Source organism: Eriocheir sinensis, chromosome 1 (genome assembly GCF_024679095.1).
Source record: "Eriocheir sinensis breed Jianghai 21 chromosome 1, ASM2467909v1, whole genome shotgun sequence".
NCBI classification, from domain to species: domain Eukaryota; kingdom Metazoa; phylum Arthropoda; class Malacostraca; order Decapoda; family Varunidae; genus Eriocheir; species Eriocheir sinensis.
This window is the reverse complement of record NC_066509.1, coordinates 9,228,444-9,252,929: the sequence shown is the minus strand read 5'-3', so window position 1 is coordinate 9,252,929 and position 24,486 is coordinate 9,228,444. Positions and strand designations below refer to the sequence as shown.

The window sequence follows — 24,486 nt, the reverse complement described above, 5'->3', positions numbered from 1 at the left end:
TCCTCTTCCTCCTGCTCCTGTCTCCCTACGCCATACGCCCCTTGGCCTCGCCGCTTCTAATTCAAATGTAGATCTTAATTAAAGTGTTGGATCCGGAGAGCGCCGTTTCGGGATCCCGGATGGCGTGTCGCGAACCTCTGTGCTACTTTTTTTTTTGTTGGTATCATTATGTGCGTGTTTGTTTATCATTAATGTGTTGAAGGGGGGGAGAGAGAGAGAGAGAGAGAGAGAGAGAGAGAGTTGTAATGAGGATGTAAAGTAATATAATAATAGTAATAAGTGCGTTTTACTTGACTCTCTCTCTCTCTCTCTCTCTCTCTCTCTCTCTCTCTCTCTCTCTCTCTCTCTCTCTCTCTGCCTCCTTTTCTTTATTATCCTCTATTATATCTCCTTTTCCTCCTTTCTTCTCCTCTCTTCTTCCTCATGTTTCACTGCCATGTTTTTCTTCCTCCTTTTCTCTCTCCTCCCCTTTATTTCTCTCTTTAACTAACCCTTAGTAAACATATTCTTCCTTTCCTTTTTTATTCCTCTTTTCTTCGCTTACATTTTTCTCCATATTTCCATTTCTCCATTTTTCGTTGTTTCCTCCATTCTGTTCTCCTTTAACCTTCATTAGTGTAATCGGTTCCCTCTTCTTTCTCCTCCTTCCTTCCTGTTGTATATATTCCTCTTTCCTTCTTCCACCTCTTTCACTTTTACTCTCTCTATCTTTCTCTTTATATGTCAGGTTGGTACGCTGCTTCCCTCTTCCTCCTCGTTTTTGTGTTTCTCTCCTCTTCCCTATTCGCATTACTTCCCTTCTTCAGTTTTTCCCTTTTCTACAGTTTCCCCTTTTCGTCTCTCATCTCCCTTTTCCTACTCATCCATATTATTTCCCTTTCCTTCATTTCTTCCTTTTTCCTCACTCCCCCTTTCTCCTCTAATCTCTCCTTCAATACTCATCTACACATTTCCCTTTCTCTCAGTTTCCCCTTTCTCTTTTTATCTCCTTTTCTCGATACTCTGTCATTTCTTTCCTTTCACGCCACCTTCCCTGCTCATCCTTTTCCCTTCCTTTCCTCCCTTTCCCCTTTATCTTCCCTTCCCTTTTTACCTCCCCTCATCCACATTGCTTCCCTTTCCCTCACTTTCCCACTTCATAATCCACTGTTCTATTCTTCCCCTTTTATCTTCACCTTCCCTACTCATCCCTTTCCCCTCCCTTTCTCCCTTTCCCCTTTATCTTCCCTTCCCCTTTTACCTCCCCTCATCCACATTGCTTCCCTTTCCCTCCCTTTCCCCCTTCATGATCCACTGTTCTTTCCTTCCCCTTCTATCTTCCCTTCCCTGCTCATCCCTTTCCCTCCCTTTCCCCTTCCCTTCCCCTCACCCACATGGCCCCTCTCGACAAACACTTCGCCCTTTTCATTTTTCCTCCCTTTTTTTCTTCCTCTCTCGCATGCTCCAGCGTTTAGGTATTGTGATTTTCTCTTCTCTTCCCCCTCTCATACCCTCTGCTATTTCCCTTTACATGTTTTCTTTCTCCTTCTCTGTTTTGTCCTGTTTAATTGTGTTTCCTTTGCGTTGATTTACGTTGGGGACTTTATCTTCTTTTGTAATGTCAATTGGGTTATTTTTTTTGGTGTATTATGCTCAAATTTTTGGGGAGCAACGAGTGTGTATCCATTTTTTTTTTTTAGTATATATTTTCTAGCCCTTGGCCTAATCATGGTCTTGTCCTTACTGCAGAAATAGTACTATGTCTTTTGTAGGGCGTTAAGTTTCTGAAGCGTATGCAATGGGTGGGAAAATACATTGATTGTACGCTTTTTTCTTCAGAGAGAGCGGCAAGTCGATAGTCATGGTATTCTTACGGTTACCAAAAGCGCTTCATCCCATTCCTATTCTTTGTTTTCTTTTTCGTGAGTTGGGTTTGCTTTTAACGGTTTGTCCTTGATAGTGGATTCCTCTCTTCTCTCGAGGTAACGTTAAGCGACTGAAAATAAACAAAAGCATTTTTCAGCTAAATTTAATATTATGCTACTATTTTATTGATTCAACATGGTGAAACTAAAAAAAAATCAAGCATATTTTCTTCTAGTGATGTATTTCTACTGATTGCTCTGTCGTCAACGTAACAAAACAATCATATTTATACACCTATATTCACGTCGTTAGGTTTTAAATTTTACTGACACATACTCATTGATTGTCGTGTGGTCAACGCAGCAAAACATTCATCCTGCTTGTCGTCTTATTTTCACGGGTTTCATATTTTGTGTGCAGGAGCGATACCACAGAGTTACATACACCACCACCACCACCACCACCTACCTATATTTTGTGTGTAGGAGCGATACACACATAACACGCCCGGCGGTGATATGAGGGAGGGAGTCAGTTATTTATACCACGAGGAGAGGCCGCGCGCTGAGCTGTGAGGCGCCGCAGAGCCCTCACAATAGTCACACCTTTGTTAAACGAGGTAATAAGTTGTCGGCTTCACCTGGGCTCTATATTACAGGTAACACGTTAGGGAGCCAGGCACGGCGTCGCCAGGTACCCGATACACAGGTAATCGATGCTACTCAGGTAACCAGGCGCGGGGCAGACCACCTTGAAAGCCCCTAATGGTCTGGTGTGGTCTGTTTATAGTGTATTATCGCCTTACCTCACCCCGTCCTTAACTTACCCCCCCCGTACTTTCTCCCCCTCATCCTCTCTCCCCCTTTCCTCGTATATTTTGAACCCTACACTCCCCTTCCCTTCTTCGGATTAATCCTCTTCTGCTGCCTCGTGAATTATCCCTTTCCTCCTCCTCCTCCTCCTTCTCTTCCCTTCTCTCCCTCCTCTTCCCCTCTCTCTCTTCCCGATATCTTATGGCTCCCCTTCCCCCATATCTTATTATCTCTACCGTCCCTCCCTCCCCTCTCCGTCATGGCTTTTCTGTCTCCATGCCCTCTTTAACATCTTCCTAATCCCCTTCATTCCCCTAGTTATTCATTATTGCCTGTTACCTTCTTTCGCATCTACTTCGATTGTTTTTATTCTTCCTCTCTTCCCCACCATTACCTCTTTTCCACTTGACTTTATTATTTTTTTTCAGGCTTCAAATTTGCTCCTATTTCATAAACCTATTCTTTCATTTTCTTGATTCCTTAGTTCCTTTTTTTTTTCTCCTTCAGACTTTCGTTCCCGGTCCATTTCCTTCCAATTCATTCACTCTTCCAAGTCCACACCTCGTCCTTCCACTCCTTCCTCCTATTATAGTCCACTACTTAAACTCACTCTCAACTCCTCATCCCTCTCATATTTCCTTCCTTCCTTTCCTCAAACCTTCATTCCCTTCCCTTTTCTATTCAGTTTATTCCACACTCTTTCAAATCCACAACATTTTTTTTTACACTGAAGGAAGCACCTCAATGGAAAACAAAAACAACAAAACTAAAAAAAAAAGCTCGCTAACCACTGCCCCAATTAAAGAAAACAAATGAGTGACCCAAAAAGAGATCATTTACAGAGGGGAAGGTACTTTGTCTTGATCTCCCTTAGGAAAGAGTTCAGGTCGTCCCTCCACTCCCTTCTCCTCCCTTTATATCCCTTCCTTAGCTATCCCTACCCCCTTTCCTAACCCCAGTCCATCCCTACCCTTCTCTTTGCCGTCCCCATCCTTTCCTCACTCTCTTCCATCCCTACCCCTCCCTTTGCTTCCCTACCCTTTCTCACCTCCTCCCATCCCTACCCTTTCGTCACCCCCATTCTTCCCTACCCCTTCCTATGCATCCCCTACCCTTTCCTCATCCCCTTCCATTTCTACCCCTCCCTTTCCTTACCCCAATCCATCCCTACCCTTCCCTTTGCTGTCCCTACCCTTTCCTTACCCCAATCCATCCCTACCCTTCCCTTTGCTGTCCCTACCCTTTCTTTACCCCAATCCATCCCTAGCCTTCCCTTTGCCGTCCCTACCCTATCCTCATCCCCTTTCCATTCCTACCCCTCCCTTTGTCGCCCCTACCCTTTCCTCATCCCCTTCCACCTTTCCACCTCCTCCGCGGGGCACACACACTTACCCTGCCGTAGATCCCCATGAAGTCACACATGTTCGGCAGGAGTCTTTCCCCGATGAACTTGCCCAGCTCCTCCCTCAGGTACTTGGCGTCCTGGGTCTTCTCCTCCGTCCTCTTGATGTCCCGGTAGTCTGTAAGGGGGGAGGGGGGGAGGGGGTGAAAGGGTGTCGTCTGTGATAGGAGGTCTCTGGCAGTATGTATGTCTGAAATTCACGGTTCCCAGGTTATCATACTCAGAGCCGCGTATTCATTTGTTTCTGGCCCATAACTGTTGCCAAGAAACACCAATAATCAACCATTTAAACGATAATCATATATAAAGGCAGTTATTTGGGTGATGAAAGCAGTTTTGGGGTCGGAAATCGGCAAACATTAGAGGCAGAGTACGACAATCTGGCAACGTTGGTCAGGCGTGGGACGGTGATGGTGAAGGATGTTAGTCTGTGAGGGGGAGGTCAGTGGAAGAATATCTATATGCAGTGATGTCTGTGTGAAAGGATGTCTATGAGGGACTGTCTGTGGAAGGTCTTTGGAAGGGTGTTTGTCTGTTTGAGAGATGTCTGTGTAAGAATCCCTGTTAAAAGGTTGTCAGGGTTCGATTAGATGAGAGGCTGTAAGAGGAGGTGTTTTGGAGGATATCTGTCTGTGCTGGTGTAGGGATATCTCTGTGTGCATGTCTGTAACGGGGTGTCTGTAAAGGGATGGATTATATTATCAGACCCATACAAGCGGCAGGGGGATGATTTAATAGCAGGTAGCAGGGGTCATATACGACTTAGGGAAAGGGTTCTTGAAGGGGTGTGTGGCAGGGGTGTATGGCAGGGGATGATAGCGTGGAAAGGGTGAGTTGGTAGAGTTAACAAGGGTGTATTAGGGAGAGAGGGAGAAAAGGTCAGGGGGTTGGGAGGTTGACAGTTGGGGTGGGGAGGGTTAGTGGTGGGGAGGGCAAAAGGATGATAGATAAGGGGATAAGAAGGGACAGAGGATGGGGAGGTTAATAGTTGGGGTGAGAAACTTACTCGTAGTGGTGGGGAGCGCAAAAGGAACATGGATCAGGTGTCTAGGCAGGGGTTAAAGAGAACGACAGGGGTTAACATTAGGGGGGTGAAGGGTAGTGGCATGCCAGGCTTGTTGACAGATTGATGGGGGAATGGTGAGGGGCTGGCATGGGTGACGATGAGAGGGAGGAATGAGTGATGGGAAAGGGGAGTAAAGAGAAGGGGGGTGGAGGTCAGGTATGCCAGTGTGTGTGTGTGTGTGTGTGTATGTGTTGTATGTGTGTGTGTGTGTGTGTGTGTGTTAATCAAGAGTGAGCACTAGAGCCAGGAACGAGATGAGAAATGGCAACAATAAACCAGGTGAAGTTATTATCGCAATTAACTTAGGTGTGTCTTAATTAATGGCGTTTATATGATAGTAGGTTCACACACACACACACACACACACACACACGCGCTAGGTAAGCTTTAATATGTGTGTGAAGAACTATATATGTGCAATTCCTACTATTACTACTACTACTACTACTACTGTTATTATTATTATTATTATTATTATTATTATTATTATTATTATTATTATTATTGTTATTATTATTATTATTATTATTATTATTACTTACGGCTCATAAGGTCCCTGAAGCGCCGTCCTTCCCTCTCTGTAAACATCTCCACATGCTTGTCGCCGCCATTCTGAGGTGGGGGGGGAGAGGGGCGGGATTAAATAATAGAAAACGGACTTAAGGTTCTATTTACGTAGACTCAACCAAAATCGTACAAATCACCTTTAGATAGATAGAGATAGATAAATAGAAGGAGATTGACAGATGGAGAGAGCAACTATCTAATGCACCGATGTCAAATATATACATAACACACACACATACACACACACACACACACACACACACGCACACACACGGCCCCCAAAACACACAAACAAACACACACACACACAACCCCTCCCCCTCGTACACACAATATACTAACACACCAGCGAAACAAGCATCTCTATATACACGAACCCTCTCGCTCACTAACTTTACAACCCAGACACTAAACCTCCTCTCCCTCCCTCCCTCCCTCGGTCTCTTGCTAAACTCCGGCGAGGCGAAGCAGAGGGCGGGGGAAGCGGCCGGCAAATCAGGTTTAGGAGAGCAATTACAGGTGCGAGAGTGCGTAATAGAGAGAGGTGATGCCGTACTTATGAGCGGGGGAGCAGTGTGACCTGGGAGTCTCCGGGGAGCGTGTTACCTCTCGTCTTACGGCTGTTGGAAGGTGTTGGCATGGGAGGAACGAGAGGGATGGTTGGTGGTAGTGGGTGTAGTGATGGTTAGGGTGATGGTAGTAGTAGTGGTAGTGGATGAAATAGTGATATGGTAGTGGGAATGAAGTCTCCGGTGACGATGAACTGTGTTAGGAGGAATAGTATATGTAGGGTTTTCTTAAGGCTTCGTAATAAATGGAGGATGTTAAAATGTGTAGTGTTGGTGGTGAAGTAGTAATAGTAGTAGTAGTAGTAGTAGTAGTAGTAGTGGTGGTGGTAGTAATTTTTGTTGCTTTTAATTCTATCTAGCCGTTTTTTCTTTTCTTTTTTCCATGCACTAGCCCACTTATATATTATCGTGTACATGTAGATATCCGGCCTAATTGGAGCAGATTTTCAATGAAATTTACAATATTTGTCCAGTACGTCAGACTAAATAAGAATACTTGTGCAATTTTCCTTTGTTTTCTGCTAACACTATTCATTTCAAGTTTATTAGTTATTATAAATAAATTTCCAAATCCCTGTACGTGTAACTTCTATAACGATGAAAACGTGCGTTCCACTTCCGACTTCATTTGTGCAAACACTGCATAGAGACAAACCTGTGCAAAATTTGATTTACTAAATCTTTAGTCCATATACTTTTTATGCGTACGATGCACCGTATCCTTAAAAAATTTGCCCACTCGGATGGTACCGAAATCTGGTCCGGCCCATGGACGATTCGGTATCTGTCTAAAATGAATATCTATTTTTCGTAACAGTAATGCTCTCTCTCTCTCTCTCTCTCTCTCTCTCTCTCTCTCTCTCTCTCTCTCTCTCTCTCTCTCTCTCTCTCTCTCATTTCGGACTGGTTTATGCCTACCCCTGTTTATATGCGTTTATATCTGTCTGTTTGTCTGTCTTTCTGTCTGTCTGTCTTTTTGTCTGTCTGTCTCTAATCATCATCATCATCATCATCATCATAATCATCTCAGCCGCCATGTCAGGTGAGCGGATGGCTGCCACACACCTGCACGCTATGACATGTTCTCTCTGGTGTGTGTGTGTGTGTGTGTGTGTGTGTGTGTGTGTGTGTGTGTGTGTGTGTGTGTGTGTGTGTGTGTGTGTTTGAAGCCTGCATTGTGTGGCGGACGGGGGCCCATTGCTGCCTCCTAAATGAGCTGTCAGTTAGAGGACTTCCTGACTCCCATCATTCTTGCTATCATGTCTATCTGTGCATGTTACACTTCACCAGGCGAAGGGTGATAACTCCCCCCTCCCCCCCCTCTCCATACACACTCCTCCCTGCTTCTCCTATCTCCTCCCTTTCAAGCTCTCCCGGTCTTCCTTCGATAACAAGAACGTGGTGGTGATAACAGCTGCATGGGCGTCATGGAGTACCAAATCAGTTAGGCAATTTCATTAATATAACAGGAAGGAACATTGAACCGAGGTGATTGGATGCCTTTATCTCCCTTTGCTTCCCTCCCTCGCGTCGCGCCAATCACGCCTCGCATGTTATTTCCTGCGTTTATCGCCCGGAAATAACGCCGAGACTTGTCTGTGAGTTCGAGATTCCGGGGACGTGATCTTGACGGCCTGTTTCCTCCCCCTCTGTTGGCGTGTTCTTGTCTAAAATCTGTTGTCTTATCTGTTTGCGTTTGTGATCATTTTCCGGTGTGATCATTTTCCGCCTTTTCAAGAAACGCACCGATTAGATAATTATTTGGCGCCTGTTGAAATATCTCGTTGTTTTTTCCTTTGGTTTATTTTCTATTCTTAGTTTGTTTTTAGTCGCATTCTGGGTTGTTTTATTGCTGAGGTCTGTTTATTAGTGCGTGAGGCGTTTTTTTTTATATTGGTTTGTTTATTTTTTGTCATTTATTTGTCTTGTTTGTTGATCGTATTTTGTTTGCCTGTTTGTTGGCTCGATCTTTGCTGCTGTTTTTGTGGGTTCTGTTGTTTCCTTTAGGTAGTCCGTGAGGCGTGTTTTGAAATCGGTTTGAAATGTGTTTTTGTTGTGTGAACTTTCTTTTTTTTTGCCTAGTTTGTCTTGCTTTTAGATTAAGGTGTTTGTCTCCCCTGTTTGCTTGTTGTCCTTTCATGCTTTTTTTTTTTCTTTTTTATTATAAGTTTACGTGATGTGTTTTAAAATTGGTTTGGATTTTGTCGGTGTTTATTTTTTCTGCTCGGTTTTGTCTTGTTTTCATGTTTTATTTTTTGTTTTTTCTTGTTTGCTTGTTCTTTGTTATACTCTTTACTTGCTTGATTTTTTTTTCACAATAATCTTTTTCTATATTTTTGTCCTTCAGTCATTTCTGTGATTTATCTTCTTCGTCTTCCCCCACTTCTTTCACGTCTTAAAATATCTGAAAATAAAACTCGTACCCGTCTCCACCTCGGCCCACACTTAAATTGACGTCCTGCCATGATTATTTTGTCTTCTACTTTTCTTTTGTTTTGATTTATTTCTGCCTTCACCTTCTGCTTTACTTCCATCTCTGCCCTTCGTCCACACTCCATGCTACTTTCCTTTCTTCTCAGTAGCCTTAGACTCAGGAGGATCATTCACCACCTCCTCCCATTTTCTATCATTGGTCCTCCCCTCCGTGGTACATTGGTTAGCGTGTTTAGTTACGAATCTGCAGGCCTGGGTTCGAAACCTTACCCGGGCAGTCGGCGCGCAAGTCACCCATCTGTTCATTCTCCCTTTCGGGCTGCTTGATAAGTGGGCACCTCGGGAAACGTGAGGAAGATAACGGGTAGCACGCATGTAACACTGGCCCTGTGTCCCGAGGTGATGGGTTGATGCCCGCCACAGGCTCAAGGGCCAACCAAAATGACGGAGATGAGCAACAAGGCAACGCGCAGTTGTAGCACATGCCCTCAACTTTAGCTTCCCCTAAATCGTATTATATTAGTTTTTTTTTAACGTGTTTGCCTATAGGTCCGGTAGGCTTTCTTCAGGGGCCTGGTGGTCGGCCCAAGCCTATCATGGCGCAGGCAACTTTTATAGTGGCGCCATTTATTCTTGGCTCATGCTGCCCCCCGGAACTCATTCTTGATTCACTTGGACGGTTTCTTCTAGGGTCCGGGTTGATGGGTGGTCTTAAGGACAGCATGTGGGTAGTCTTGGGCCACTCGGCGGTGACTGGAAAATCTCAGGTGGTAGCGAGCGGATTCTCATATTCCACCTCTCATTATTGTTTCTCTCACTTTTCCCCTTCCTGGTTCATTACTTTTCCCCTTCCTGGTTCATTACTTTTCCCCTTCCTGGTTCATTACTTTTCCCCTTCCTGGTTCATTACTTTTCCCCTTCCTGGTTCATTACTTTTCCCCTTCCTGGTTCATTACTTTTCCCCTTCCTGGTTCATCTTCATATTCCACCCCTCAATCTCTCTTGATTTCTCACCATCATCACACTCAAGTTTCAGCTCCCCTAACTGACTTTAACTTCTTCCATTTCTAACTTTTTCATCTTTCATTTTCAGATTCCGTCCTCACCATCCTCTCACCACCTCTCATCTTCACCTATCATCTTCGCATTCCACCTTTGACGATTCTCTTACCATCGCACACTCTCAACTATCATCTTCTTACATTATCTTTGACCATTTTCCACTTTCACATTTCATTTTTACCTTTCACCTTTGTCATCATCTTAAACTTTCACTTATCATCTTCATAATCCCCCGGTAACCATTCTCTCACCATCTTGCATTTTCACGTCTCCATATTCCACTTCTGATCATCTTTCACTTTCATCTTTCATCTTCACATTTCACCTTTGTCACCATCTTACACTTTCACTTATCATCTTCACAATCCTCCTCTAACCATGGATTCTCTCTCACCATCTTGCATCTTCACTCTTCTTCATATTCCACTTCTGATCATCTTTCACTTTCATCTTTCATCTTCACATTTCACCTTTGTCACCATCTCTTCATATTCCACTTCTGATCATCTTTCACTTTCATCTTTCATCTTCACATTTCACCTTTGTCACCATCTTACACTTTCACTTATCATCTTCACAAGCCCCCTCTAACCATTCTCTCACCATCTTACATTTTCACCCACCACTTCTGATCATCTTTCAATTTCATCTTCATCTTCGCCACCCTCCACCTTCACCACAGCCTTGTTATGCCAAATGGGATGCCAAAGAAAGTGTCACCGCTGCCTAGTCCCTATTGTTCCCTCAAGACAGCGTTATAGAGAGTATTGAGTCTCGTCTATCGTTGCTGTTACCCCTTATTTTGTTATCTCACCCTCCTCTAATCTCTGCCTGTCTGTTTGTGTCTGTCTTTGTCTGTCTGTCTATCGCTTCTTTCTCTCTCTCTCTCTCTCTCTCTCTCTCTCTCTCTCTCTCTCTCTCTCTCTCTCTCTCTCTCTGAGTTTTTTTTGTCTTAGTCGTATTTTTTTATTTACTCTAGTATAGAAAAGTTGCTCGGTAAACCCCTCACTGTCACCTCCTTGCTCCTCCCGTGCAGCCTTTCCCAACCTTTCTTTTCCCAGGTATAAACTTGCACACACTCCCCGAGCCTTACATATACCTCTGAGAAGACCTACATTGATCCACGCCGCCTTGAGCTGCTTCATTTACATCTGAAGAAGCTCAAGGCGGCGTGGCTTGAGCAAGGCGATGGATCTTGCCATGACTGACTTAGGATGGGAAGGCGGCTGCATGGAGACGGCATGGAGAGACCCCTGGGATGGCGCAGTAGAGCGGGAAAGGCAACTCGCCTCCCGGCGTATGCCCCCAGTGATTGATTGACTGTCTCCGTTACTTCTTCTTCCGTCACTAGTAGGAAAAGTCTTTGTATTGGCTTTTACTCTTTCAAGCAGCCAATTGTTTCTCTCCTCAACTCCGTGTAGCCGCAAGTAGCCCAGGATAGCCCTCTGTATCTCTCTGTACATCTAAAGTTACTCAGTAAATCTGCTTGCATCATAGGTCAGTTTGTGTCTTTAGTCGTCCTTGTGTCACTAAGTGATGAGCAGCTCTATGGTCAGTGACTCGTGTCCTGAACTTACTCTGTGAATCTGCATATCCCTTTCGTCTCCTTTTCCCTCCCTGACTTCCTAAATTAAAAGCAGCTCTCTAAATGTTTGCAATGTCCTAAAGTTACTCTACGAATCTGTGTATATCCCTTTTTTTTCTTTTCCCTCCCTGCCGCCCTAGTTATAAGCATCCCTCTAAATGTTTGCAATGTCCTAAAGTTACTCTGCAAATCTGCGTGTATCTCCTTTTTTCCTTAATCATGTTGAGCACAGCGTGCTCACCCTGAGCCTCAGGATCACTCTGGCCAGGAGCCTCACGAAGTCCGGCGGCAGGTTGTGCAGCCTCCTCTTAAGGGCGGGGCACTCCAGGCGGTGCCACGCCTGGGCTTCCTCCTCGCACTTCTTGCTGCAGTACCACACGACGCGGCACTCCTGGCACGGGTGAAGGAGGCAGTCTCTGTGGGGGAGACGGGAGGGGGGTGAGTGCCTGAGTGGGGATATGAGGGGGAGAGGGAGTGCTCGAGTGGGTGGTATGAGAGGAGGGTGAGTGCATGAGTGGGGGGCTATGACGGAGGAGGGGAGTGTTTGAGTGGGTAGGATGGGGGTGAGTGTTTAAAAGGGTGAATGAATACTGGAGTGGGATGAGGGGTAAGTGCCTGTGTGGGTGGAGGAAGCGTTTGGGAATGGGAATGGTAGAGCCTAAAGGTGGGTGTCTTGCTCCTTTTGTTATCCACGGGAGGTAAAAGGGCGACTGTTTTGACCTTATTGAGAGAGAGAGGTATGGAGGTAAGAGGACTGCTTTATATTTCATCTTTCGAGAGGTTGAAGGAAAAAAGAATGGAGGAAGGGAGTGGCTGTGTATTCTTAATCCCAACACTTCCATTAGGTAAGGGGAAGGGAGGGATTTGGGGCGTACTGGTGACCTGCATAGCCTTCCCCTTGACAGTGAATCAGAGGGAAATGGGAGTAAATAGAGGAATGTGAGGAAGATGTTGATAATAGGGAGAAATGGGAGACGGGATGAGGCTATGAGGGTAACAGGGAGAAGGGTGAGGATGGTGGGGGGGAGAGGAGTGCAGAGGAATACATTATTTACTCCCCATTCTCTCTCCCCTTCAGGTTTGTTAGAAATTCCTTGTCTTGTTAACCTCCCGCGTATCACCCCCTCCCCCTTCCTCTCCCTCTCCACTCCCTCCTCTCCCTTCTCTACCTCTCCTCTCCCCCTCCACCCCTTCCTCTACCCCTCGACCCCCTCCTCTCTCTCTCTCTCTCTCTCTCTCTCTCTCTCTCTCTCTCTCTCTCTCTCTCTCTCTCTCCACCCTCACCCTCTCCTCTCCCCTTCCTCCTACTCCCCTCCCCCTTGCCTCCCCCTCCACCCTCTCCTACCATCCTCTCGTTCCCTTCCAAACCACCACTTCGTCAAGCCCTAAAACACTCCTCATCTCACTTCACCAATCTTAACTCGGCTATCATCCCGTAGTGCCCCTATTTTTTTTTATCTCGCCCCCCCTCCCCCCCATCCTTCAACAAGCCCCTCACCTCTGCAATCCTCTTTGGCCAATTCTCTTCACACTCCAAGCACTTCATCACCATTCCACCTCTCTTTAACCTCCTGAACCCCTGACCCCTTTCTTCTCCACCGCTTCCTTATCTCTCTACAGCTCCCTCATTTCCCTCTTCTCCGTCTCCTCCTTCTCCCCCCTAATACCTTATCCTCCACTCCTCCCTAATTTTATCTCACAACTTCCTCTCTTCTCGTCATTTCCTTCCCTATCCCTCCATCTCCCTCATTTCCCTCTCCGTCTCCTCCTTCTCCCCCCTAATATCTTATCCTCCACTCCTCCCTAATTTTATCTCACAACTTCCTCTCGTCTCGTCATTTCCTTCCCTATCCCTCCATCTCCCTCATTTTCCTTCCTCATCCTCGTGGGTTGCCTGCTAGCGTTTCTGACTCACTGCTGAGGACAGCCGTCACTCAGAGCAAGATTCCTGCTGGCTGGGGGAAAATATTCATGGAACGCAGCAAGGAATATTCCCAATCGTCCGTATTCCTGGTATGCGGCCCGAGGGATGGCAGGGGAGTAGGAACGCTCAGGTGCTGGGTTACGAGATGGAGGGGAATAAAACGAGCCGGGATGGTAATGCAGTAATGAGATACGCGAGCCAGAATTCACACGCACACGAGGGGAAAATAATAGGAATAGTAATATTGTCAATCTTTTTATTATTATATTCTTGCAGGCCAGTCTGTGCGGGCCGCGTTTTCATATAAGCTTGTGCATGAGTGTCCCTCCATGCAAACAATTATCTCAGACAGAAGGTCGTAGTTTTCCCCACATACTTCCCTCCACCCGTCCTCCCGAATGGTAAGGAGTGGAAGGTGGAGGAGATCCTGCTTTTCCACACACATGCTGCTTTTTCAAAAACGTACTGCGTCTATCTAGCAAAAGTATTCACCACATCATTGTATGTACATTCATACGCCTGTCATCACTTTTATATACACAATATAGTACATAGCAAGACGTGATATAGGAAAACACGTAATAGGCGAGGCTACGTGATAGCCAACTTATTTCCAGTGGTGTCTGGGCCGCCGTGCTCGTGCTGCCGCGCCCAGTGTAGTCGCGAAGTGTTCGTGTTTTAGTGACAGCCGCCTGGCTCATTAAACTTCAGGACAGATCAACTGCTTGTTTGTCAGCGACCAATGAAACATTTACGTGAGAATGATGATAAAAAAACTCTTTTGTCGACCATTACCAATACATCACTATTTAATGACAATAAAAAGAGCAGTATGGTGACTGTGGTGTCATTATAAAGGTAACAGTATTTATCACGGGGCGGTGATATTAACGACATCTCTGTGACACCCGCGTGGGGATCAATTGTCAGTATTGCCAACTCATGGTGAAACAGTAAATATATATATATATATATAGATATATATATATATATATATATATATATATATATATATATATATATATATATAATTAGCATGAGCAGCCAATCAGAAAAGCGGGATACCGCGAGGTGCGCTGGAAGGCATGGACTCCCAGGGCCTCTGCGCAGCGGCGCATCATGCGCATGTGCCTCACTGCTCCCCGTGCAGTGTCCACGTGTGCGCGTCGGTCATCCTCGCCGGGTGGTCAGCGGGCCACCTGCCGAGGTTAACGTTTTATTGTATTGTTGCATCTAAGTGTTGCGTTCTTGATAGTGACTTGACGAAGGATGGACGGCGAGGGTGGAGGCTCAGGAGACTGTGTCGATGGACTGAGTGATAATATATTAAGCGATTCCTCTTCCGCCATATTCCCGCCATTCCTCTCCCGCGTCCCGCTGGTGAGTGTTGCCGCGCGGCTGTTTTCCTCCCTTTCCTCTTATTTTTGGCAAGGGCAAGATATGTAGCATGTGTCTAACATATTTGTTTTTAGTGTACATTAAAGAGAGGTCTATTGACTGGCTTGCCCGGCTGTGGCGGCGCGGAGCGGGGTGACCTTGACGCCAGGTGTGGGTTTGAATCAAGACTCGAGACACGCTTCGGATGCTATCAGTGTCGTTCAGTTTATTGTAGCTGTTTGCATGATGACTTGGATTATCGAACACTGGAGGTTGGGGGCTGTATATGGATGTCACACACACACACACACACACACACACACACACACACACACACAGTTGTTAGTAGTAAATTGTAGCAGCGAAGACAAAGTATATACTATTTAATGTTTACTTGGCAACTGTGTGTGTGTGTGTGTGTGTGTGTGTGTGTGTGTGTGTAAAAAAAAAAAAAACGCACACGCCAGGGTCCCACGCCCACGCACTAACTCCGAGCAAAGAGGTGAACCGGCGCCAACTATTTATGAGGGGGGAATGAAGGGGGAGATCAGATAGGTTGAGAGATATATTTGAGAGGTTGAGAGATATATTTGAGAGGTTGAGAGATATATTTCAGAAAGAGAGAGAGAGAGAGAGAGAGAGAGAGAGAGAGAGAGAGAGAGAGAGAGAGAGAGAGAGAGAGAGAGAGTATTGAAGCCAAGTAGAACAGAGTATACATAGACATGAGAGGATAGTTTCTTATCTAGGCTACCATCAAACTATCATCCCGGTAACAGCTGTGCGCGACTTCAACCCTTACTTAAGACACACCCACAACACCAGGGCTCGAATCCCAAGTAACCAATTACCCCTAACACGCTATAGAACATTACGCCACCTATGTTACGAGAGGGAAAACATACATACACGAATCTTGCCAATAAGGGCGATAATGAATGATAATGAGAAGCTAGAGGGATGTGAAGGGCCTAGTTAAGAGGGAGACGAGACTCATAAAAGGAAAAGGGAGAGTTAGGAGTATATTCAAAGCTCCAGCAACTATTTATGACCATTATGGAAGATAGTGTGTAAGGGAGGAAGTATAGGGAGTGTGTACGGGAGGGCGTAAGGGAGGAAGTATAGGGAGTGTACAGAGAGAGAGAGAGAGAGAGAGAGAGAGAGAGAGAGAGAGAGAGAGAGAGAGAGAGGGGTATAGTAGTTTTAGGGCAGCCGAGGTTTCCAATAATAGTATAGAGTAGCTACGGATTCTGCCTCGTGTACCCTCTGCCTCCCCTGCCTACAACTCTCCACGCCTCCCTCCCCTGCTGTCCTCCCTCGCTCCCCCCTATAACTCCCCACCACTCCCCTACCACCCTCCCCTTTGCAATCCCTCCCTGGCTCCATCCCCTGCTCCTTCCCTACAACTCTCCACGCCTCTCTCCCCTGCCTCCCTCCCCTTCCACCTTCCCTTCTATCCACCTTTCCTCCCTCCTTCTTCCTTCCCACCTATTACCTCCTCCGCCTCCCTCCGCCGTCCCCCCCCCCTACAACAGTCCCCTACTATCTTTCCCCGTCGCTTCCTCTGCCTTCCCCTCCCCTTTCCCCCCTCCCCACCACACGAGACGCCGTACCTCCCGATCAAATTAGCTTATTCGAAGACAATGTTGGAAGCTCTTTCTCGCCTTTTATGTCCTCGTGATCAAGTTCTGCTTTCCTGCTGGTTTTGATGTTTATTGCTTGAAGAGTTTGGCTTGATGATGGACAGTGTAGTACGTAGTGGGAGTTTTGTATGTGAGTTTTTGTTTTCTTAGCTTTTGTTATTGTTGCGTTCATTCTCATTTCTTTATATTTTTTTTTTCGTTTTACCTTTCCATCTCTCCTCATAACTAAATATTCTTTCAAATTTTCTTCGTTATCTCCGCCCAGCAGTGAATGGGTACCAGGTATTAATCGGGGGTTGTGTCCCGTCTCCTGGGGTCTGTTCCCTTCTCCTATAATTCCTTCCCCCTTCTGTCTCTCTCCGGCATATGACCACAGATGTTGCGCCGACTACACGAAACTTTCCAACTTTTCGTTATCTCCGCTATTTTTTCTATTTCCTCTTCGTTTTTATTGCCTCCGCTTTGCTACCCTTTCCGTATCGTATATTCTCAATTCACGTAAGATTTCTGCGTTGATATTCTTATTATTTTCTTTATTATTAACTTTTCATTTATTTACTGTCAAGATGGCGTGTGTGTGCATGTGTGCGTGTATAAGTGTGTGTAACTTATTGTGTTTACATGTACACGAGTATTGGACATCAAGGGTATACATGTGTGTCGAGTTCCTTTTGATGTACACACACACACACACACACACACACACACACACACACACACACACACACACACACACAACCTTGAACTTGCACATAAACTAACATCCACATTTAGTTCTGCGTTGACTTCGATTCCACTCTGATTGAGAGAGAGAGAGAGAGAGAGAGAGAGAGAGAGAGAGAGCGAGAGCGAATTGCTATACTATCATTGCTCTATAACCTTAAATTCCTTACTTCCCCCCCCCCCCCACCCCCCATCCCCGCACACACCCTGGGGTATTGGCCTTTGTCACCTCTCCTCGGGGGCTTGCGGGTTACCTGATGGCGTAGGCTTCCCCCCCACCGCCCTCCTCCCCTTCGCCCACGCCCTTCCCCTTCTGTCTCTCTCCGGCATATAACCACAGATGTTGCTCCGACTAAACGAAACTTTCCAACTTTTTTCAACGCCTCACCCAGCGCCCTTTGAATCGAACCTCCCACGGGTGCCATTGACATTTACTTTGTTTTACGCCTTTTAACTCTCCAAAGAGCGAAAGGTGGGGCATCTGCATACAAAACTAGTGAGCACAGGTGAGCCACGTGTAATCATTATCATCATCAGCAACCATTACTAGTATACTGCGGTTTATAGGCCTTTCCCAACGTCTTCCACTTCCTTGTATTGTTAGTGTACTTCATCTTACTTTGGCAAATGCTCTTAACACCTGATCCTTCGTCTGCTCTGACTTCCACAGCACCCGGGATGACACTCTGTTACTTAGGATTTCCATCTGTGATCAGTTCTACTCTATACTGTATTTGTATGTCACTAAATTTGTTTCTGCCGACTGTGACAAATAAGAAAAATTGACAATAGAAAATATATCGTCACCCTCATAAAAGAATCGCCTAAGTCATTTTTCAGAGATTTCCAGGTTTTTGTCTACATCAATTTTTCAACATGTGACGCCCGTTTTTGTATAGTTGCCTTCGTCATTCAGGATCTGAGTGTTTTAGAATTGGCCTTTTCATTCCTGCCTAAATCTTAAGACAAATGTGATAATGACAGTTCTTTTATGATTTCCTGAAAAGTAGAAAATAATGACTTAGGCGCCTTCTTTACCAAGGTGACATGTTTAGATTCTTAAGGCCTATATTTAGTCTGGGTTCTTTCCTCATAACAAGGGTGTTTTGGTCATCCAGGGTCCCGTTGGAGGTTGGAGGATGTTTTTTTGTGTCGTCAGCAGAATATACGCCCATAAAAGATAGTTCCCGGACCTTCCATCCTCACCTTATGCATTCGAAAGGAAAAAATTCTCTGCTCAGCCTCATTGCCTTCATATCAAAGTAGAAAAATACAGATATAGACACGGAAGGAAAGAAATCTGTGCTCCCTCCCTTTCGAAACTCCCAGCAATGTCATCCCTGTCTCCCACTCCAGGTCCCTCCAAGTGCGTTACCGGCGCTGTAAATGTATTAAGTCGTTGTGCATTGCCTACATTTGGTTGGAGTCGCCGGGTTGTTAGGGCGGACTGAGATCGTTTGGACTCTGATCAGGATATTAAAAAGGGTCGTATTATGAGACACTTCGCTGCCCAAGAACACATTTTTGACAAGGCTTTCGTAGGAGTTGTGGGCATTTCCAGGAGTAGTTTTATGACCCTGGTGGTAGTGTGACCCTTCTTCTGTACCGTGAACCTAAAGAAACACTCATTAGAACCTGACTGACCCCCTCTTTGACCTTTAGAAATAGCTGATGTGAGAAGCGAAAGTATCTTATAATACCGACCTAAGCTTTTTAGTGTAGCGTTCATGATCCAGAAGCCTTTCAGTATGGGATCCGGACACACACACACACACACACACACACACACACACACACAGACACCGTTTATTCCCTTCACAACTCAACACTTCCTTCTCCTCGCCTGTTCCCTCCTCGTCTCGCCGCCAATTTCCGCGCCCTCTCGATGCTCCCATGAATCTCCTTTATTGCCAGACTGTTTTGAGCCGATAGATGCATTCGTTGCTCTCTAAGATCTCTCTCCTCCCTGGGATGGGCCGCCCGTTGCTTGTTATGATGCTGCATGCGAGTGAAGTATTGCAGAGTCGCTTTTGTGTATGATGAGTTCCAGTGTGTGTGTGTGTGTGTGTGAGAGAGAGAGAGAGAGAGAGAGAGAGAGAGAGAGAGAGAGAGAGAGAGAGAGAGATTCCAAACTCTTTCAACTTACTTTCTACTTACTTATTGCCCTCTTTTTTTTTTTTTAGAACAGAGGAGACCGTGCAAGTGCGTAAAAAAACAAAAACAATAATGACCTTACACTGAAATAGAAAAAAAAAGGTGGATTCGAAAGGAAAGAATTCTCTGCTCAACCTCATTGCCTTCATATCAAAGTAGAAAAAATACAGATATAGACACGGAAGGAAAGAAATCTGTGCTCCCTCCCTTTCGAAACTCCCAGCAATGTCATCCCAGTCTTCCACTTCAGGTCCCTCCAAGTGCGTTACCGGCGCTGTAAATGTATTAAGTCGTTGTGCATTGCCTACATTTGGTTGGAGTCGCCGGGTTGTTAGGCGGCGCCGAGGCAGCACTTAAGAGAGCGGCACTAAAGGGAGCACAGTGGCGGCAGCATCCTCAGTCGTCTCTGTGAGGAAGGAGGTTAATCTTGTTAAGGCCGAGCGTGTACTAGTCTCGTTTGTCCCGCTCTCCCGGGGCGTCACAGGGCTCGAGCTGCGTCACACTGGGTTAGGGTGGGCCGAGGGCGTGTTGAAACGGGTTACAGGTGCTTAGGAAGGGCTAATGAAAGGCTGCAGGAAATTGGGTCATGTGGTGAGGGTGGCAGTGAGGGACAGATGGAAAGACGCGTGCGAGATGAGTACGGGCGTAGAGAGAAGGTTGGATAGTGGTACACGTTTAGTCCTATTGTTATTATTATTATTAGTAGTAGTAGTATTCGTATTGTTATTATTAACCCGGTAGCTACTGGTATTACGTTTCTTTAAGGCCCCTCTAAGCGAGAAAATGAGAAAAAATCACTCACGCAAACCATTTCATAATATATATCAACGCATTTGTGATCAGTTTATGCATCACCTATTTTGGGGGGTTTATATCATGGCAAACACATAGCCCGTCGCTGGTACATGGTAAAGCCACAAATTAAACCCGTCGCTAGTACCGGGTTAATTTTGAGTTTTCCTTTTTTGGTCAGAATTCCAAGAAGCAAGAAGATAGACACAACGTTCCGGGAAATAGCGCCCCCGCCCCTTACCACGACCCCCTATACAGCTCAGTCCCATTTCTCTTCCTACCTTCATATCACAGCACCCCTCCATTCCTCCCTTCACCCCTCCCTTCCACCCTTCCCGTCTTCCCTTCACACCACCACCCCTTCCTCCCAAGTTGAAAAAAAGAGGAAACAATGATAGAGCTCGTTAGTCTATTAATTCCATGGTCTTCCTCGAGGGTTAAATCGCAAGCTGCCTCATGTTCACGTTGACTTCATGAGGTTTAAGGATCAATGCGCCGCGGCCCCGAAGCCTCGCTCACGCTGACGTCACGGGGGTCGCTGGACTAGGGATAGGACGTGCCTTTAACTTCAATTCACGCTCGTACTTCATATATTTTGCATTAATATTTGCCATTTTATTTCATTTATTTCTTTATTATATTTATTTAGTTTAGTATATTAATTTATTTTAGCTTATTGATTTATTTAAGTTTTCGTTTTCTTTTTTATCTGTATTCTATTTGTTTTATTTCATTAGTTCTAGTTTATTTTAGTATATTATATTTTATTCTGTTTTGTTATTTTTGTGTTTGTTGGGGAGAGGTGGAAGAGGAGGAGGTGGAGGAGTGGTCGTGTATGTGTAGAAGAGTTAGCCTCTCGCAATAACCCAGTCAGCCTTCTTTCATCATTCATTCTTCTGCAGTCTCATGGAACTAGGAGGGAAAAAGAAGAAGAGGAAGAGGACGAGGAAGAGGAGGAGGAGGAGGAGGAGGAGGAGGAGGAGGAGGAGGAGGAGGAGGAGGAGGAGGAGGAGGAGGAGTAAACGCGAAATATTAGTGTCAACCTTTCCTCAGTTTCCCTCATAACCCAACCATTTTTTTGTCTTTATTTTTTATCATTCTTCTTCAGTTTCATGTAGCTAGGCAGGAGAAAGAAGAGGTGGAAGAAAAGAATGAGAATGATGAGGACGAGCAAGAGGAGGAGCAAGAGGAGGAGGAGGAGGAAAATTGCACACGTCGTAAGGTCTTGGAGGAAGGTGATATGAGCGAGTGTCTGACAGCCGTAAAGCTTCGGCCATCACACGTGTCTTTTACGGTCCCTCGTGACGGCCGCTCAAGGTCTGTTGTTGTTGCTGCTGCTGCTGTTACCCCCTCACCCCCGTTTTCTTTGTCTCTCCTCTGTTCCTTTGTCTTGCTTGCATTGCGTTTTCTTTCCTCTCCTTGGCCTCCTTTAATAGTATTTTGTTTTTGCTTTCATTCTCTTTTCTCCGTTTTTATCTTTTTCCTCTCCATCCCTTCTCCTAACCTGATGCCCTCTTTTTTTCTTCGTTTTTTCTTATCTTTCTTTTCTATTATTTCTTTCACTTTTCTTGCCTCTCTTTCCTTTTCCTTTCCTTTTCCTCCTTTCTCTTCCCTTTCCTTCCCTTTCTCTTCCCTTTCCTCCATTTTTTTCCTTTCCTTTCCTTTAATTCCCTTCCTTTCCTTCCCTTACAGTCCCTTCCCATCCCTTCCCTCACTGTCCCTTCCCTTCCCTTCCCTCACTGTCCCTTCCCTTCCCTTCCCTTCCCTCACTGTCCCTTCCCTTCCCTTCCCTTTCCACACATTCCCTCGGTGGTATGACCTTCAATATATTTTTATGGCGTTCTTGCTAGGGTGAAATATTTTTATTCGTATATATTTTTTTCTTGCAGAGTGTTTTAAGATTTTAAGATTGTTCGTGTTTCGGTGATTTGCAGTTTTTATGGGCGTTGTTTTCTTCATTTTTCTTTTTTTCTTAGTATTTTATGAGTGGTGTGATTGATTTAACGCTGCGGTTCAGGGGGAGATTGTCTCTGCCTATTTGTTATTTATTTATTTATTCTATTTACTCATTTATCTATTTATAGTTTTCGTGTGTGTGTTTGTATGGTTGTCTGGGACTGTCTTATTTTGTCTGTCCTACTCTGTCTGTCTGTCTGTCTATCTGTATTTGTCTGTCTGTCTGTCTGTCTGTCTGTCTGTCTGTCTGTCCGTCTGTCTGTCTGTTACTGTCTGTCTGTCTGTTACTGTCTGTCTGTCTCTGTCTGTCTGTATGTCTCTCACTCTCGATTTGACCAAGTTGTAAACGGATTATTCTATTTATGTTTTAAATATCTAATACAAGTTTCTCCGCGTGCTACATTGTCTGGCGTCGTATTGAGGTTCTAGAAAGCAATGGGCAGAAAACAAATCTCGCGAAGTACCTCCTGCTAGAAAAAAAAAGCCTGAGCTCATTACCATTCTTGGGCTGTAAAGGTGTAATTAGACTTATTTTTCGTCCGAGTGAAATGAGCTCCCGCAATGAATTCCAGCTTTCAAGAGTGTGTTATATTTATGTAACTTTTACTGCACCTTCCGCGCGGCCTCGCTCACGGGAAACTGGATTTGATTTTTTACCTCCTATTTTTTTCTTTTAGCCCCAGACAGTTATCTTAACGAGCATTAATTTTTCTCGTTAATAAGGCCGCCCAGTGCCGCCGCCGCCTTCCCGGGCCTCGTTTGTGGGTCTCATTATGCTAACGATGATTCGCCTAAGTTCCCGCGGCACGGAGAAAGATTAAATTACACCGCGGCGCCGTGAGTGACGTGAGCGTGGTGACGGTGACGGCGGCGGTGATGGCGCGTGATGCTGGTGGTGATGGTGGTGGTGGTATTGCGTGGGAAAACAACAACGATGACAAATAATGGTAATAATAATAAAGAATAATAATAATGCGCAAGAGAAAATGAAGGTGCAGATAAAGAATGGTCAAGATATACGGATTTTTTTCCATGACGTGATTTTAACCCGGTAGCAGCGACGGGCCAAATTTGTAGCTTTACCGTGTAGCAGCAACGGGCCAAATTTGTGCCATGATATAAACCCCCCAAAATAGATGATGCTTAAACTGATCACAAATGCGTTGATATTTATTATGAAATGGTTTGCGTGAGTGATGATTTTTTCTCATTAATTCGCTTAGAGGGGCATTTAAGAAACATGATCCCCGCAACTACCGCGTTAATCCAAGCGACGTGTTGAGGGAATGTTCGTGAGTGTGTGTGTGTGTGAGTCTGTGTGTGTCCTCTACAGTCACGTACGTTGTGTGTGTGTGTGTGTGTGTGTGTGTGTGTGTGTGTGTGTGTGTGTGCGCTTCGTGTGTTGCGTCATCCTCTCTTATCCCGCGTTCCATGTATTGCGATCGTTCGTATATTTCAATTATTTCGTGTTTCAAATGTTACACGAATAGAGGATTTTCAAAGTATCCACATTCCTCCACTGGGTGTGTTTCATGGGTTTTCGTCAGTTTCGTGTGTTGCAAGGATTTCGTTTACCTTGTGTTTGCTTCGTATGACAACGATATTCAGTGGTGACGCGCGGGTCTTAATCAGTGGCGAGGAGGGTGTTGGGTGTTGGGTGTGAGGTGGTGGAGGTTAGTGGTGTCAGTGTTGTTGGGTGTTGGGAGTTCAGTGGTGTTATTAGAGGTTGGGTGTTGAGTGTTAGTGATATTGGGTGTTGGTGGTCAGTGGTGTTGGGTGTTGGGGGTCAGTGTGTTGAGTGTTGGATGTTGGAGGTTAGTGTTGTTATTAGAGGTTGGGTGTTGAGTGTTAGTGGTATTGGGTGTTGTAGGTCAGTGGTGTTGGGTGTTGAAGGTCAGTGGTGTTGAGTGTTTCAGGTCAGTGGTGTTGCGTGTCGGGTGTTAGTGTTGAGTGTTTCAGGTCAGTGGTGTTGCGTGTCGGGTATTAGTGTTGAGTGTCAGGTCAGTGGTGTTGCGTGTCGGGTGTTAGTGTTGAGTGTCTCAGGTCAGTGGTGTTGCGTGTCGGGTGTTAGTGTTGAGTGTCAGGTCAGTGGTGTTGCGTGTCAGGTGTTAGTGTTGAGTGTCTCAGGTCAGTGGTGTTGCGTGTCGGGTGTTAGTGTTGAGTGTTTCAGGTCAGTGGTGTTGCGTGTCGGGTGTTAGTGTTGAGTGTCTCAGGTCAGTGGTGTTGCGTGTCGGGTGTTAGTGTTGAGTGTCTCAGGTCAGTGGTGTTGCGTGTCGGGTGTCAGTGTTGAGTGTCTCAGGTCAGTGGTGTTGCGTGTCGGGTGTTAGTGTTGAGTGTTTCAGGTCGGTAGTGTTGCGTGGGTCCTTCCCTCACCTCCATCTCACTCCTGGAAGTGTTATTGCTGCTGCCCGCCGGTGACTGCTCGAGGTATTGCTGCCGGGGCTGTTAACGAGGTAACAATCCGGCTATACTGATCACAATACTGTTGATTGTTACGCTGATGCTGCTACGTAATACAACAATCCGGCTGATCGATATTGTAACACTCCAGCTACCGACTATACTGTTTACAATACTGA

General features: G+C 45.5%; 1 protein-coding gene across 50 annotated transcripts in view; it reads right to left on the bottom strand.

Moving 5' to 3' along the window:
* Nucleotides 1-24,486, bottom strand: part of LOC126987232 (uncharacterized) — a 58,441-nt gene that overhangs the window by 20,269 nt on the left and 13,686 nt on the right. For all 50 annotated transcript variants that reach the window (XM_050844082.1, XM_050844471.1, XM_050846070.1 and 47 more), the window contains exons 2-4: nucleotides 11,583-11,757; nucleotides 5,668-5,737; nucleotides 4,050-4,177 (exon numbers count right to left, since the gene is read on the bottom strand). In XM_050844082.1, the coding sequence (XP_050700039.1) occupies nucleotides 4,050-4,177; nucleotides 5,668-5,737; nucleotides 11,583-11,757 (373 nt within the window). The remainder of the gene's footprint in view (nucleotides 1-4,049; nucleotides 4,178-5,667; nucleotides 5,738-11,582; nucleotides 11,758-24,486) is intronic.